A 17709-nucleotide genomic window follows, 5' to 3' on the forward strand; every position below is an offset into this window, starting at 1 on the left:
TGCTTTTGCCTCCTCAGGCCTCTAAAAAATCTTTAACGTCCAACCAACCAGATTATGTCTGTGATGAGGGGTCACAAGGCAAAAAGATTGGAAACCACTGATTTCAAGCAGCGTTTTTCAACCCTGCCTCTACCTGGTTTGTCATGCTAGTTCCTCATTAGAGTGCTAGAAAATTGGCAAGGAACTACAGGGTCCTGAAGACCAGATTACAAAATAAAAAATCAAAATAAAGGGCTCAAGGCTCGTGAAATAAATGATAGATTAAGTATACTATCGTTTCAGGGTATTTAATTCCTGTTACTGTTATCACCACAGCTGCAGAATCACTTTATTTGAATTCTTTTTTATGAATTCTTCTCTAAATTCTTTTCTTAATCAAAAAATGTACAATTAGATGGGAGTTTTGATGAGACTTCTTTTCAGAATTGAAAATCACTGGTTTAAAAGACTCCAGGACAGCGAAATAAAGTACAGATAAAATGTATTATTACTATTATTATTATTTCATGATATTTCACCACTGATTACTGATATCACGTCCTCCTTGAATTTCTTTTTGTAGTCTTCAGATGTCTCCCACCTATTAGGAGTTAACAAAGGAAAAAAAAAGTTCCCACCAAAAGTTTTAAACCAGTGAAAACCAGTAAGAAACCGCAGGGAGAATATCACTGAATAAAAATAATTAACAAGTAAATTGTATTATTATCTCTGGAAATGTCACTATGAATTACTATTATCACATAATATAGTACTATCTTTTAAAAATTATTTTTGAATCAACAATAAACGTACCCTCAGATGGGGGTTCTTGAGATGACTCATGCATGCAGTATCAGGAGTTAACAAGAGGGGAAAAATGGAAGCTTGACTTAATATTGTCATCATCTCAACCAGGATGGAAACTTCATTGAATTTGATTTCCCACGACATTTCGCAAAAACTTTATCTAACTGCTTTAAAACGTACGCAGATTGAAACCCAGCATGGAGCTGCAGGGCCCTAAGGACCAAAAAGGGAACATCACTGGTATAAACAGCTCCTGGACAGAGAAATGTTGGATTTTCACTCATCACTTTGTTATCATATTAGCTAATTAGATTCATTTTGAATTTTTTAATCAACAATAAATATACCCTCAGATTTGGATTCTTGAGATGACTCACACCTAATAGCAGTCCACAGAATCATAGATTTCGATTTGGGGTTAGAAAGAAAAAATACTTGGGAACCATGACAAATAGCTTTAAAATAACATCTTCTGTAATCAGCTGATGGAAAAACACCTTGTTGAACACAACGACCTCTCACCAAAACTTTAAAACCGACTTGCATTGACTTATTATTTCCTCTGTAGTGGCTGATTAAATATTATTACCATTCATAAAATACTTAATTACAAAACTTCTCTTGTGATTTATCTGTAGTAGCTAGTTTGGGTTGTTTTGGTTGCTGTGCCGCCCATACAGAGCTGTGGGTGGGGACGCAGGACAGACACCACAGTGGCGAGTGTGGTACAAAGTGAGCGCTGTCCACTCTAATGGTGCTGAAACACCAGGAAGCGCTGTTCACTCCCTGAATCACGGCGAGCTCCCTTGGGGAGGGAGGGCTGACTCCGAGACGACAATATATATATATATATATATATATATATATATATATAACCTGCGCCTTCTCCTGACAGAGAGCCCAACATTTTTTTTAATTTTTTTTTTTTTATCCATTTATGACTGTAGACGGCGACACAAGCTGTTACATTTTACACGCTGTTCATTTTGTTTATGTCTGGAGCCCAACAACATCACCTCGGGCCTGCAGATGTGACCATTGATCACTGTCACACAAAGTTTCTAATACTTTTAGACACAAACACAATTAGGCCTAAGCAAGATGTCAACATGCATTACACATACAACACAAAATATGAAACGACAATGTGGTATTGAGGATGTAGACAGTGTTATGTCAGCTTCTGGACATGCAGTAACAGGCTGCGGGGAGGAAGAAATGTTAATTTGCAGGAGCCTCCACCCTCCTGTTTCATTCAATTCAAGGCTTCGATAAAATAATTCAGCATTAAACGCGCCACTAAAACAAACAGTATTTCCCCCTGTGCACACACTGCGCAGATAAAATGAGAATGAGAATAAGCTCAGGGATATTCAATCATTTACAACTGCAATGTTGTGAATGCAAACGCTCCATCGTTAAGCATTTCTCTGTTTTTTCAAAGGCTGCCTGCTCCATATTGGTGCAGTTTTAAAGCAGAGTAATCCCACACATGCCACTGATTGGCTAATCTATAACAAATGATAGGTTACATATGATTCAAAAATGGAAATAAGCTTTAAAAAAATACCGTAGTGAGTTGTTGTCATCCTGCACTGAATCAAACCAGCACGCACCGCTCTGTGAACGATCAACCGCTGGCACAAACGGGAGATGAAGCAGTAGCATTTTTTTTTTTTTTTTTTTTTTTTTTTTTTGAAAAAAAGGAGGCGCCGTTATTGGTTTACTATTGCCAGGGTCTAACCCAATCCATTTCCCCCTCCTCTGCCGCCTCCGACATGGCAGAGAGATCCTCCTCAGCACGATCTACTGCCTCCCCGCCGGCTTCCTGCTCCGCATATCGCACCGCTGTTTCTCCAGGAGATCAACAAGTATGCCGACAGCCCGTTCGGACAGACTACCTGTGTTTCCCAGTCAGCTGTGTGAGGAGGCAGGCGCCGCATCTCTCTGAAGGTGGATCCATGGCAGCTCAGAAGCTCCTTTCCACATCTCTTTAACTCTTTCAGCACCGCGCCTTGACGCCTGGGTGTATAGTAAAAACAAGACTTGTGTGCCCAAGTCTGTTTCTCTTGTTGTGTTAAAACCAGGGTGTAATACTGTCAGCTCATAAAGATGAAAAGAAAAGCATGATGTAATGATAGTGCACATAGAATGATGGATAAATATAGGCCTGTGTATGATCTCAGGTCATGTGATTTGAAGGCACAGAGCCAACAAAAAAAAAATCAATGATAGTGTTTAGAGCAAAGGATTTAAACAACCTTCTAATATGGGACATAAGTCAATGTAATGCTTTCATTAGATGAGGGTATAGGTGTGCCCTCCACTTATCTCCATATACATATAAGAAGTGGTAGAGTGAGTATTCACATTCGGCTTTTCTGTAAGCAGTTACAAGCCAAAAGGGGGAACCTCTGGTTCCATCTTTAACAGTGCTTTGTTTTTTCTAAGCCTATGTTTTATTTATGTGAAATTTTCCATCTAAATGTAGAGGAGCAGAAAGTAGCACACAGAGGGAAAAGTCAAGTAAAGTATAAGGACCTCAAAATTGTACGGTACTTAAGTGCAGTACTTGAGTAAATGCACTTATTGGTGAATTAACTCTTCTACCATTTACACATAAGAAGCAACTCAACATTTTTGATCCCGCATTTTGTTAACGATCCCTTCCAGACATGTTTTAAGAGTCAACATTAAAAACAAACAAAATAAATCCCCCTTTACCTCACTGAAAGATACATAATCTATGAATATGTATATTTAGTGTTGATGGGAGATACAAGATGCCTCCCACTTAACTCTCTCTTTAGGTCCATTCACACGGTATTTGTACATTTCTGTGAGTTGCAAACTGGACGTTCATGCTTCCAAACTAGCTGTGATGAGACAAAATCCTCCCAACGTCCTCTCTTCAAGCAGCTCATGTCAAACTCTGCACATACATCGTTCTGCAGGTCAAACATCTAAGTGGAGAAACTATAAGTAAATCCTATTTTTGAGTGGAGGGGGGACTTTAGCCTACAAATTTTCAACTAGATGGAGCCCAAAGGCAATTTGAAGTCAAAAATGTGTCAGGTTTACTTTGTTTTTCCTTTTTTATTGAAAATATTAATAACAAACACATTTAAATATGATATATAGATGCACTGAGTAAATATAACAGAATAAATAGTGCAAAAGTACATACGATTAAAAGGTTTATCAAACCAAATTTCTTTTTACAGTTAATCAAATTATCAAGTTACATTTCATGCTGTGTCCTCTTCAGTCTGTATCGGACCTGCAGATCTCCATCCGGCTGTAGCATCCCAAAGCTGTAGCGACTGGGATTAACTGGTGGTAGCTTTGCCTCCGGGTCGCACATCTCCAGATCGAGATGGGTCAAGAGCAAGAACACAAATCTACAGACAGAAGCAGCAGAGTATTTTAGAACAGGCGACACACCAGCCACTGATAAACAGGACTCATTAGACAATATTAATATGAGCAAAGGCAGGTTTAAATAAAAAAGCAAAATGCCACAAAAAAAAAACTGATTCCCAGTCTACACATCAATATTAAGTAACCAGCTGTTAAAGATTACAAGGATTGACCTTTAACCTTTGTAATTAGATATGACTCTCCCAACTGACTGTCCTCTATTGCCCTTAGCCTCTTTTGTACAGTTCACTACAGAGTATAAGCAATTACTATATTACAGCTTGTTGCTAATGATGATAGAGGACATGAAAGTAGGACTGAAACGATAACAGGCGGAATATTATGTGGAGATGGATTTTGCTGGTTTGGTCTGGTAATCAGGATGAAATTGCAGGAAATGCTTTGATCGTGAGTGTACATCATGGAAAGATATAAATCAAAAAAAAAAAAAGGATTTCTACACTCACTGTTTAATGGCTGTAACCGCAAACTCTCTCCCAACACACATGTTTCTCCCTGCACCCCAGGGCATGGTATGGTACTTCAGCCTTTTCCCATCCTTGTAGAATTTATCCTTCACTGTCATATCATCATTTAAGAAGCGATCATACTTGAAAATCTGTTCAGAAGAGACAAGAAAAAAAAATGAAGGAATGAGTTTGATGCGTGCCTTATAATATTACAATCATGTGTCTCCTAATACATATTTTCTGTTAAAAAATAATATGCAAATATCACCACTAACCACTGAAGACAAACAAACAGTGTAAACATTGGGAATTGATCTCGCTCGCTTGCTAGTCAACTAGTTGTGTAATTTGGAGTCATTTAGCAGCTTATCCCAAAGGATGCATTTCACATCAGTGATTTAAAACACACTGCTTAATCCTGTGCACCATAATATGGCTTAGAAATATCACAATGAAGGTACACAAGTGTATGTACAATGATGATGGAGGCTCCATTTCCAATGCTTATCACAGGAACTGTTGTATTTTCATGTTGCTGTGTTAGTACACTCTGGGCCTGCACACAAAAGTACCTGTGGTTCTTGGTGTATCTGTGGGTCCATTTGAGGGCTGAGAAAAGGGAAAAGACACACTTTGTCCCCCCGTCGGAGGTGGTAGTCCTGTCCACTGGCCATGCGCAGGATCTTGTCCTGCACCACCTCTCTGCTGATCATTACAGCAGCGGTGAGCCGTAGGGTCTCACTCAGAACGCTATCTGCAGAATGGAAAGGACAGCAAAGTGGATGATGTCAGACGGGTGTCAGCGTGTGTTAAATCAGCAGCACCCTCAAGCGTAATTTGGAGAGGTACAAATATTTGCACAGATGTGATTATATGAAAAAGGCAATCATTATTTAGTTGAATCAAAGGTCAAACTTTTATTGTCACTGTCATTGCTTCGGTATGCTGCACTTATCTTGTTATTTCCAACAAGTCAAATGAGCCTTTGTTTCCATCTCACTGGAGTGGCTAAACCCCAAGTTGGAAGAGCTCAAGTGAATAAGGCTGCTAGCAGCTGTTACGTACCAAGCACAGGTGTGCTGTGTGCTTCCAGTGGGTTGATGTGGGGATGCTGTAGGGAAGTGTCCTGGAGAGTAAGGCGACTGATCTCTGATTTAACAGCGTCCATGGCCTCAGGGTGAGTGAGCAGGAAGCCAAGGAGCCAAAAGGCAGCAGGTCCAGCATTACACTGAAAGAAGTAACACCCAACTAAGCACAGACTCAAGCTTTTATATAAACAAGTAGGAAAAACTGAATAAAATTCAGTGTATGTTTTGTATATGTGTACATTAAATGTCTATATCATAGAAATACGTCTGACTTTACTTTTGGTAATATTTCAACTAATATTCTCTCTCAGCTCTCTGTAATGCTGTCTGAATATGACTTATATGAGGAGAAGACAGTGAATCAGTCCACACTTTGTAGAGACTGCTGTCAGCCTCTCGGGAAGAGGCACCTGAGCCTGTCAGACAGTAATTGCTGTGGGTTAAGGGAGCTGTTCTTCTTACCTCTGCACATCTCAGGTCAACTCTCCATTGACAACCAGGGCAAATGGCCCAAAGCGACTAAGGGTGCATCACAATGTGTTTTTTTTTGCCATCTTAGATCTTCAGATCACTAGGTCTGATGCTTCAGATAATGATGTGTCTGGTTACTTTAACAGCAGCCGGTTATGAATTTTTAGAGTAATACTTTGGCATTTCTTAAAATATGCTTCAAGAGTTATATGAGAAGATTGATACCACATGCATGTCTGTGTGATACATGTGGTTACTGTAGTGTAGTTTTTACACCTCAGTTTTTGTGGATTAAACAAATGAGATATATTGTAGGCATTTTTGTTACTTTTGGACAGAGTCAGGTTAGCTGTTTCCCCCTGTTTACAGTCATTATGCTAAGCTAAGCCACCCTGCTGCTGGCTCCAGTTAAATATTTAGTGTATAAGACTTGAGAAAGGTTTCAGTCTTCTCAGCTGAACCCTTGTAACTCAATATAAAACTACTTCTTTAGGGTAAAACTTGATTGATTTTCAACACAGTGACTTTCTCCATTACATTAAAATAACCAGTGTGGGTGTACAGACACCACAACACATTAAATCACCATCCAAATAAGTTGATATATGTTTCAGTAAATAACTTCCATTGTTTGCAAAAGGAAAGAGAACAGCAACACCAACATGTGCAGGAGGGTCCATGATTAAGTGGTAGGTGTCTTTAGTGAAATCCTCACATCAGGCTCTGAAATATCTCAGTCTGCCTGTAAAACATGTATAAGCCATATTCACTGTAGCACGTCTCACTACTCTCACATCTAATCCCTCTATTCTCTGCAGTGTTGCTCCAGTTTCCCCCTTCCAGACTGAGACTGTGTGCTTCAATATCCCAGCAGACATGATAAAGCACAAACAAACATACTCAGTCTTTCCCAAACCAGAAGAGCTTCTGAGAGAGCCCGCAGTGGGTGGCCTGGCAAAAGGGTTTCTCCTTGCTTAAATACTGTACACTGGTGTGACTGGGTGAACAATTGCTGTTCCAGCGAGACTGACAGATTGTCAGAGGGCTGGAGCTATCACTGTTAAAATGTAGCATATGAGAGCAGACAGTGAAGACAATGAAACAGCCTGCTATCTCCCCCACCTGGCAGCACAGAGCAATGACACCATGTTGATCTGAACTTTTTCTGGACCAGGTGGAGCTGAGGAAGCAACAATTCTGTATTCACTCATGGGTCAATATTGCGCACTTTGGGCACTGTAGCTATTTGAAACTAAAGAAAAGAATAACATTTGACATGAAGATTTATTAAGAGTTAGGGATTAATCCAAAGTAAAGACAAACTATCCCAAGAGTGTTTTATATACTGTATTTAAACATCCTATGCCTACAGGTTAGACCACAACTCCAGTGCACTGTAGTCAGCAGTAAATCTGACAGAACAGTTAAGTGCCTGAAACGATGCGGAAAAGAGGAAGTAACTTCAGCTGACTAACACAATTCCTTCACGCACTGTATTAACCTGTAATTAGTAAACCTCAATGTCACAGAAACTGATTCACCTGATAAAAACTGGCAAAACTCTGCTCTACAGGTTCAGACAGGTATCTATGAGTAGCTGGCAGAGAGGAATCCATTACCTCTTACTTCTGCATTGTTGGCAGGCTGAGCACCTTGGCGAGGAATTCTAGCACGCAGTCAGGGTGTGGAAAGTTTGTATGTTTTGGTATTAGTGTGTGGTCTGGTTTGTGTGTGTGTGTGTGTGTGTGTATGTGTGTGTGTGTTAGAGAGAGAGAGGCAGACAATAAACCTCACCTGTGTAGTCCATAGCTGCAAGAGTAAAGCCCTTTTCTGCATTTCTGCATCTACTCCCTCCTCTTGCAGGAAATGGCGGTAGCTCTGCTGCCAGGAGTTTGACTCTGACTCTCTGCTCTCCCAGTCTGGCGACAGCAGCTCCCACAGTCGCTCCCGGGATAAGTTGGCTATTTTGCCCTCCCCTGTAAAGATATCCGACATAAATTCATACATATATGTTTCTGTACTGGGTAGACATGCAGTCAGACAGGAAATTTAAAGTATTGATTGTATTTTGTTTCACTTTTGTGCAGCTTACCACGTTTGAGTGAGCAGCGAGCCAGTTTGGTGAGAAGACTGTCAAACTGGCGGAACTCTTTGTAGACTGTAGAAGTGTTGTCTTTCCTCTCAAACAATGTAAGATAACCAGCCCTGAACACAGAAGTAAAGTTAAAAATATTCAAATATACTGCCGCACCTTGCAGTATAAACACTTACACTATTAAATTTACAGTATTTTGTGAGGTTAAAAAGCTGTGTTATACCTGAAGAGCAGGCTGTAACAAAGGCTAAAGAGTCCATCCTGTCTCCACTCTGAAGGGCTGCAGCCTTTCTGGTCACTCAGCAGCAGGTTCTGTAGGTGAGTGTTCATGGAACTGCTGAGTTTGAAAAGATGGAGGCCTTGAAAATGCCTGAGGAAATAATAAATTCATATTTAGATTTGCAACTTTCATTTAAAACATTTTCTCTCCTCATTTAGTGAACCGTGAAGTCTGTATTTAAAAAATGCATTCATTACGTTTCCATCCATTTTCTCTCTGCTGCAGGTTTCATGCTCGGCAGCTGCAGACTGAAGATCCTTTTTAGGAGCTGGTTTCTGCTGCGAGTGAAGTCCAAGCAGACTGTGTCATTCAGCACGGCATCAAAAGAGTTTGCGTCCAACAGCACCGTCACGTAATGCCCAGCAACACGGACCTGGGAGGACATCATTTTAGTTATTCCAATATTTGTTGTTTTCAATTTCAGTTCTTATGAGAGTTCTTCTAAAGAAAATTGTATACGTTTTTGTCTTTAAATCTGCAGCTATGTGAAGTTTTTTGCTAGAAGGGTTACTGAATGAAACTTTTGTTCTCCATTGGAAAAATAATGGGTGCATTCTGCAGTACTCATTTTACATATATTCAGATTAAAAGCATTTTTGGTGTTCTCGGTTTACAGTTTTCTTGTTTCTTTATGCAAAACATCTTTGACCCTGTTATTTCAAACCTACCTTACATATTTTTGACAATCAAATCTTCAAACAGTAAATAGAGCTCCTCACCTCCTGAAAATTCTCATATTTGGAGATTAACGTTCTACAACACACAGTCTCTCAGAACTTACCGTGAATATATCCCCATGTTTTTCTTTCATTTTGGCCAAAAACTTTGCAGCATCTTTTCCAAATGCAAGAGCGTGACCCAGCCATGGAATTAAACCTTTGTCCAGAGGTGGCTCATTTTTCTTCCTGTTCAGGTATAAGGAAACTCATTAAAATGACAGCAATGTGATAAGAGTTGGGGTGTGTAACTTGAATTCATTCATGAATCTCAACCAACAGGTTTGCAGTTAAATCTAAGTCATGTCATGTCATAAGAGCTTCCTATTGTGTGGTTGAAAAGCACAAGTCACAGTATAAGCCATAAAAATGTGCTTTATACTTCTTTATCTTGTGTTGTTTAAAGACAAAACTAAATGTGGAGTATCAGCGTTTAACAGTCAGCGTTGTTCAGTCTATTAGTCAGATAATATCAATATTTGAATGAAGAGATATTCTGATAAAATATTCAAATAAATTAATATCAAATTGACTTAACTTTTAAGTAAAATAACAATAGTAAAGCTTTTCTAAAATACATTATAAAAGTATGCTTTTGCAGTATTTTGCAGACCTTCAGACTCATTCTGTTACAATCTATGAAATGCACCATTGTTAAAAATTGGCTATCTGCAGATTCAGTTCAATAATATTCAAAATACTTTATTTGTCCCTCATGGGGCAATTCAAGAAAAGCAAGCCTGCAAACAGAATTACCTGAAGAACATTCATTTACACACATAAAGAAAGTAAAACTATGATAATGTTAGAAAGAGGTTTATAGCTGACAAACTATCAAACAAGCAAATATCAACATATCAATGAATGGCTTTACCGTGTGCGAGTGGAGTAAAGGAGAACTAGTATAAGCAATCCATTGAGTAGTAAGAATATTGTCCATAACATGTTTCTGGAGAGTCTGATACTTGTTCTGTCCTGAAGACAATTTACTCCATAGCTGCTGGCCGCTCTGTTATATCTTCGAGCCCAGTTCAACTGTAACAACTATTTGTCACGAGGTGTGGAAGGGTGTGGCTTGGGACACAAAGTGTTGCACAATACAGCAGACACAGACAGACGCCACAAAAACCACTGCATCCTGAGCAAGTAACACAGACTGAAATGATTCAAAACACCATTTAAACATTTAAACTATTTAGAGCTTAGTTAACATCAAATAATGCCTTTGATACTTCCTACATAGTGCATAGAAAAGTCACCTGCCAGAACATTTCACAGCACTGACATCATCAAGGTAAAGGGGCTCATGTTTTACTAAGTGAAACAAGCAGTGATGTCAGGACACATATTTCTTGGTGGCTGTCATACTGTGCAGTTCAGTTTTTAGGAAATGTTTCTATGACAACAGTCAATGTCTCTTTAACATTGTGAAATATCTATTTTTACCTCCCTCACAATGACTTTAGAGACAGTCACAGGCACAAGCATCAACTGATGACGTCGTCTGCGACATTGATACTAGTGATTAATTGACTCTGAAGTAACTCTGAAATACACATATGAGCTGTCACTGGTTTCAATTTAATGTATCCTCATATAGCCTACTGTGATACTGTGACTAATCATTCTTACTAGAGAATGAGAAACTTACTAAAATAAAAACAATTATATAACCCAACTAATGCATGTCAATTAAAAACAATGAACATAAAAGTGATAACAGCATTAACATGATTCTTATGACATATGCAGCAGAGTTTCACTGTACAGGACTGGTGCAAGCACTATGGTACATTATATTTAGCCTGTTGCTTGGTGTGTCCACTGCCAGCAGAGGGGAGTCATGCCCTTACAGTAGACTCATCTTTCAGCAGCAGGAGAAAAGTACGATTTGTTACTGAAAATGCAAATCAGAACAAAAGATACTATTCAACACGTCAATAAGGCGGAGCTTGCAGGTAGCTATATAACTTAAGTGCTGACATTTTGGGGGGTTTTGTTGTGCAAATTAACACGCATGAATTAATAACTAGCTCTAAAAATACACATAAGGAATGTCAGTGATAATAAGACAGTGATATGTTTAACAACCCTAACCACAGTAAAGTTAAACTACAAAAAAAAACAAGGACTATTTAAATAACAACGACCATGTTGTTGCTAAATGAGAGTGGCGGAACAAGGATAAGATAAGTGAAAATGAAGCCTTTCACGACATTGTCGTACTTTGTTGGCACTAAATGAGTAACGTTAGTTACTTTAAGGGGCTTTCCACAGTCATAAGGAGCCGCTAGCCTGTAGCTAGTGCTAACATTCCGTGTGCTCTTCACTAACTGACCGGAGTAGCTACAACAGCCGGAAACTTCCGTTCCTACAGCAAACATTTATACTGAAATGTGCACGAATGGGCAAAAAGCACTGTGTCATGCAGCTAGTGTGTGTGTGTGTATACGAACAATGGATATAACGTTAGCTATAAACACACACATTCCTGGTACTTACTATTGCACAATTCCAGTATTCCTGATCGATCCGGCTGAATGCTGTATTTTACACAAAAAATAATTAATATTCAACAAAATATTGAACAGTAAAATGATATAAAAGACAAAGAAATATGTGAAATGTTATAAAGGCAAAGTGATGCAAATGAGAGGTGCCTTTATGTTGTGAAAGTTCATACACACACACACACACACAATCACACACAACCGACAATATTATACAAAATATGATAGAAATAATAGAAAGTTATAGCAAACCTGATAAGATGAACTTATGATAGCCTGTTGGCTTGATCTTTATACACACAATTTGAATGTAAAGGAGGAGGTTAGAGGTGTGTGTTTGCATGGCTTTGTAGGCAGATGAGATCTCATTTTACATTTTACTAAACAAACTTGAAACTTTTCATCTGGCAATGCTGTTACTGACAACAGTAACCATGTTTTTTATGCTCTATAAAGGTAATTCCAATGTCAAAATTATATCAGAATTACTGACACTATGAAACAGTAAAATCACTGGAACACCTTATCATCAAAGTGTTTGAATAAAATGCTGTAAGGGACATATCCACTAGCCTATCTAATGCTGTACAAACAGGCCCTATGTAGCATTTAGACATCTCTCAAAGGAAGGGAAGGGACCGGCAGTACTACCAGCCAATAGGGGCAGCGTCTCAGCCGTGATGGTGTTATTATGTTAATGACCCTAAATTGCCTGTTTCATAAAAGGTGGGTGTGGTGCACTGTAAACCAAATGGCTTTAAACAAACAGCCTCTGGTATAAACAAACATCACATACAAGGTCACATACAACAAAATGACTTCATGTAACAGTTTGTCTCAAAACATTTACACCCACATTTAAATGTCTAGTGATTTGAACCCTGTCTTATGCAACATAACCTTCTTGTCGTCCTTATCATGGACATAACTGTCAGAGGCCAAAGTTCTTGTTGGATGCTTAAAAAATATGTGTGTTCTTCAGATATCAGTATTCATATACCACATTGTTCCATCAGCTGCAAATATGAAGAATTATCTATAACAAATGCATTATAGTATTTGCAATTTATAATTTAACTTATTGTATTTAAAGCCCAATTTACTCTTTAAAGTCTGAAATATAAACTCGAGGTTATCAGTTCATTAAAGGACCAGCGTGTAGGATTTAGTGGCGTCTTGCTGTGAAGTGTGTAGGAGAGGCTCAATCTACAGGCAATGTTTGGTTTGTCCATTCTGGGTTACTGTAGAAACATGGCGGCTCAACATGGCGGACTCCATGGAAGGTGACCCGTGGCGTTTGTAAACAGATGAAAACACAACGAGTCCTTTATTCAGATGATTATACACAAATGCAAACATAACTACAGTGTGAATATCCAGTGTCTGTTAATAGATCCTCCTAAACACTGGACCTTCAGGGACAAATGTATGATATGATATCTGATGATATGTAGACAATAGAGTAAATGAAGATTGATCAAATATTAGCCTTTATTAAACATTAATAATATAATGGTTAATGATTAAATAATAAACATGCAACTCAATGTAAAGTCATCTATACTTTAATAATGAAATGACATGTTACAATGTAAACAGGCATAATCCTGACTAACTCCACCATAAAGACTGCTGTAATTCTGCAGCAAGGGATGTTTATTAGCCTCCTGAAGCAACCTAATGTTGTCTAGGAGGACCATGTAATGATCATTGCTCCTGTAAAGGTCTATAAGTGGATAGTGTTAAAGTTTCCGTGCCCTAGTTAGACACAGCTTTTTCACATTACTTTCAAACCCACCCCAACTTTTATCAGGCTCGTTCTGCGGCCAAAGGTTTGGTGAGTAACATTTGCTCAGGAAATTAGAAGTTGAAGTGGAGATTGTGTGGTGAGAAATGAACGGTTCCCTCTGCAGATTTCTCCTGGGCTCTCTCCCAGCTTTAACAGTTGCCACAGGCTGACAGCAGCCCACAGATTTCCTGAGAATTGGGTGCAAAGGCAGACCGGGATCTCTTGACACAGTTCAAAATGCAATCTTCGCACAGATTAAGGCTTAAAAAGGAAAGTGCTCAATTATCCCAGTCCTATACATCAGTTGACATTGCTTTGAAAGAAGAACACAGTTTGGGTAGTTGTAAGAGCAAGGACGTAGCACACGGATGCACCTAAAAAATAATAATTTGACAGTTTTTGTCCGAAAACGGCACTGAAGTGAAGAGCAGTAAGAAGGAATGAGCAGTACAGAATGACACATTGAATCTTTCTGACTTCCTCCGTGGAGATGCTCTATCATCTTTTCTCAAAATGTTGCAACTGTGGAGTGGAGGATGGGTTCAGTGTAACACAGGTCATTATTTGTAACACCTCAGTTTCTTCCACTCAGAAACGAATGCCTGGGATGTCAATTAATTCTCTCACTCGAGCATAATTCACAATAATAGGGTACATTTTTGCTCATTTTAAAGACCAATTTGTTGTTTTGGGGTATGTTTCCTAGCATTTAAATTTCTTGTATAATCTGGATAATTTACTGATTTTATGATAGAAATATGTGACCGATCTATATTTGATTTACAAGCACAGTAATATCTAGACCAGTTGTGCACTGGCCCAGGCAGAACAGCAGAACTTTGACGATGTTTTATCCAGAGATGCAGCGTCGATCATCCGAAATCTTTTTTGATAATCAGTTAATCGTTTTAGTTATTCTTACATGACGTTTACATGATAGTAAACTGAACATCTTTGGGTTTTAGACAGTTTTTCAGACAAAATTAGACATATGAAGACGTCACATTGGGCTGTGGGAAAATTATATAGACCGCTTTTGTCACTAATTTATGTCATTTTATAGACCAAACGCGTATTACTGAAATAATTGTCAGATTAATCAACCATGAAAATAATGGCTTAGTTGCAGGTTGCAGCCATAGTTTTATCACGTCTGACACTAATCACTTTATGCTCATAATTATGAGACAAAGATCTTATCATTTTTCATTCAATAATACGGTCTCCTATGGAGGACATACTAGATTTAAAAGAATGAGAGTTCCAGATGCAAATCTTCTTCAAAAATACTATAATGCATGCATTTTTATTTGTATTACAGTATGAAGATGCCAATATTTCATCCACAGTATTGTGTTTTGTAGGGATAACTTATGTACATGATCAGTTATCAATATATAATCTAAGCCAGACATTTAAATGTGAATGGAAAAACTGTCTAAAAACTGTTGGACAGCTATCTGTGTGTTCTGCAGTCAGCTTCAGTCTCATGTTACTGCTGATGAGAGCTATCAAATCCTGATCACCAACTAACTATCTACTCTCAGCTGTGGACTCACTGTTGAACATCACATATGTTACAGGCAGGTTAAGGTCTGCTATCAGTTCACTCAGACAATTCTTCAATCATCCATGAGAAGAAAAGTGGTGAAGAAGGGAGGGGGTTGGGGGAGGAGTCTCATATTGACTTTCACATCCATTCAGCCTTTTCTGCAGCAGCATTGAACTTGCAGTGAGAGAGAGAGAGAGAGAGAGAGAGTGAGAGAGGGGGGGAGAAAGGAAAAAAAAGGGCAGACTGGACAGTGTTGTGCAGAGGGCGCTCAGTGCTATTATTACAGAGGCTGCCATAGCTGTTCCTTCCAGTGAAATGTACATCAAACGTGAGTTGTTTTCCGATTTACAGAAGAGTGCTGGTGTAGAGGAGTGGTCAGGGTCGGAGATCAGTATGCACTTTTAGGTTCGACGTCGCCTTGAACGCAGCAGCAGCAGCAGCAGCAACCTCGCAGAGCCTCAAGTGCGTTTTTAATCTCCGAAGTTGTGTCAAGCGGGCGATGGTTCGCATCTGATTGTTGCTCAACTATCCGGAGAGGACTGCAGACACGGCAAACGCTGCATTGTGGCGACTGAGACGCCGATTCCTGCCCGAGGATTGCACAATCCGATCTCTCCAAAATGTCATCTCAGGCGAAAATCAAGAAGGACAAAGAGATTATTGCTGAATATGAGACCCAAGTGAAAGGTCGGTATCGTGCAGGCCTGCTAGTATTGTTATTCTGTGTGTGAAGGCACTATTGCGTAACTTAACCACACTGCTTTATATGGCTTTTTGGTGTGGAGTGCTGTGGGCTGGGACAGATTGGGGGAGTTAGAGATGACAGTCGTTTATATTTAAGATTTCTCTCATAAATGCATGTCATTTGAACTCAGTCATTAACTTAACCATTTGGGGGGAAAGGCTATTACTTGAATCCAGTAGTATAATTATGAAGATGCAACTTGTCTGAACCGGTTTCTCTGCATTGAAGATGACGGTGTGTGCTCTGTAACATGCCTAGCCCTGCAGGTTTGGGCCATATACGCGTATGGAGCTCGACTTGTTTCAAAGTGCAGCTGCAATTTGTGTGTTACTGTCCTAATGCTGCACACCCATCAAGGGAATGTACCAATTCACCTTGGATGATCCTTCCTGTACACTAGAGGCCATGCACCTCGGGTACCACACAGAGGACACTTGGAAACATCTGCATACATTTTAAAAATTCTCCCTTTAAAAATATGGTTCAAAATTCAACTTAAATGGTATTGTGGTCATTTATGTCATTTTAAAAGACAGTGTGGTGGGCAGTGTGTATTTTCCTGACACTCCAGGACAAGTATCAGGAGGGAGAGAGGAATGCTTGAGAAGATCACACAGCAAACTGTTTCGGAAAGTCCATAAATAATGTATGCTGTCTGTATGAATTATGAACCATGAAAGGATTTTACTGTCTGCCGCTAAATATGTGACTGGATAAACCACCCAGAGAGAGAGAGAGAGAAAGAGAGGAGAGAGAGGAGAGAGTCAGGAACTCTTGACGCTGTGTTGCAGTAGACAGTGCAGGAGGACTGTCTTCTCAGTCTTTTAGAGACAACTTAATGCAGTGTCAACTCTAACACCTTTGTGCATCACCTTCTCACAGTTGTGGTTTCCCCCAGTATCATGTAGCGGGTTTTATTCACAGAGACACAGCATAGGCTTTCTTTTAGAATTAGTTACAACGATAAACCAGAATATCTCCTCGTCTGGTTTCACTTATTACACATATTTGCTTTCATGCCGCCAGTTAAAGTCAAATTTGTCTATATAGCACAATTAAGGCAATTTTAAAGTTATTTTAAAGCAAAACTGACTGAAAGCAGGGCAAAACAGCTAGCTTATTTCTTAGCTGGGTGCAGTGACTTCCTGAAGTCAAGAGAAATAATTCAGCATATAAGAACTTGTAAAACCGCAACTTATTGTTTTCACACATACAGACTGAACAAAGAGGATATGACATGTTAATAAGTGAGATTTAGAGGCCTGGTAGGGACATTTTGTTTCCTTTGGACAGAGCCAGGCTAGCTGTTTCGCCGTTTCCAGTTTTTATGCTATGCTAAGCTAACTGGCTGCTGGTTGTAGCTTCCTATTGAACATATATAGCTACATGAGAGTGGCATCCTCTCATCTAACCTGGCAAATTATTATTGTTGTTACTTAGTACTTATGTCGTGTTCTTATTAATTTAAAATTACACCCAAATACATACACAGCAAAACTCTTCATTATTTTAAATGGCAACAAAAACGACTTTAATAAAGGTCCACATCCAGTAAAGTACATAGAAACTGATGAAACAGTGATGCCATTGAGGTCAGTACTGGGGTTGATGTAGTCATTAGGGTATCTAAATACATATTTCACCAAAATCTAATTTTGCTTTTAAAGACTGAATTAAGACCTTACTGCTGTTGATCATACATAGAGCAGAAATTACCCAAGCTTATGAACATGTGTCTGGAATGAAGAGTATGATAAGCGTTTTGCAGAGAGAGGTGTATTTTACTT

The 17709-nt window shown here is 39.1% G+C and overlaps 3 protein-coding genes across 6 annotated transcripts in view; 1 reads left to right on the forward strand and 2 right to left on the reverse strand.

The window, feature by feature from the left end:
- Positions 1-2788, reverse strand: part of kcnb1 (potassium voltage-gated channel, Shab-related subfamily, member 1) — a 33297-nt gene extending 30509 nt beyond the window's left edge. The window contains exon 1 of the mRNA XM_051415435.1: positions 2357-2788. The gene's annotated coding sequence lies outside the window, so the exon portion shown is untranslated. The remainder of the gene's footprint in view (positions 1-2356) is intronic.
- A 1074-nt stretch (positions 2789-3862) lies between these two features.
- ptgis (prostaglandin I2 (prostacyclin) synthase) lies at positions 3863-10368 on the reverse strand. The gene is made up of 10 exons (XM_051415436.1): positions 10201-10368; positions 9392-9515; positions 8808-8983; positions 8554-8700; positions 8328-8440; positions 8030-8211; positions 5742-5904; positions 5249-5430; positions 4674-4825; positions 3863-4187 (listed from the first exon to the last, which is right to left on the reverse strand). Exons 1-10 carry the CDS (start codon positions 10269-10271, stop codon positions 4028-4030), a joined length of 1470 nt encoding a protein of 489 aa, XP_051271396.1. The 5' UTR covers positions 10272-10368; the 3' UTR covers positions 3863-4027.
- A 5004-nt stretch (positions 10369-15372) lies between these two features.
- The window catches only part of LOC127371399 (SLIT-ROBO Rho GTPase-activating protein 3), a 33585-nt gene continuing 31248 nt past the window's right edge, over positions 15373-17709 (forward strand). For all 4 annotated transcript variants that reach the window (XM_051414179.1, XM_051414181.1, XM_051414180.1 and 1 more), the window contains exon 1: positions 15373-15864. In XM_051414179.1, coding sequence (XP_051270139.1) covers positions 15798-15864 — 67 coding nt within the window. In that variant the 5' untranslated portion in view covers positions 15373-15797. The remainder of the gene's footprint in view (positions 15865-17709) is intronic.

The sequence above is a fragment of the Dicentrarchus labrax genome, unplaced genomic scaffold (genome assembly GCF_905237075.1).
Source record: "Dicentrarchus labrax unplaced genomic scaffold, dlabrax2021, whole genome shotgun sequence".
Taxonomy (NCBI): Eukaryota; Metazoa; Chordata; class Actinopteri; family Moronidae; genus Dicentrarchus; species Dicentrarchus labrax.

What these genes read in the sequence shown, in the direction of transcription:
- ptgis (XM_051415436.1), bottom strand. Translation starts at nt 10,271, where the DNA reads ATGTTATGGACAATATTCTTACTACTCAATGGATTGCTTATACTAGTT. An exon ending in ACACAGCACACCTGTGCTTG is followed by an intron (nt 5,431 to 5,741) that starts GTACGTAACAGC and finishes TCCATTCTGCAG; the next exon opens with ATAGCGTTCTGAGTGAGACC. An exon ending in AGATACACCAAGAACCACAG is followed by an intron (nt 4,826 to 5,248) that starts GTACTTTTGTGT and finishes TCTTCTGAACAG; the next exon opens with ATTTTCAAGTATGATCGCTT.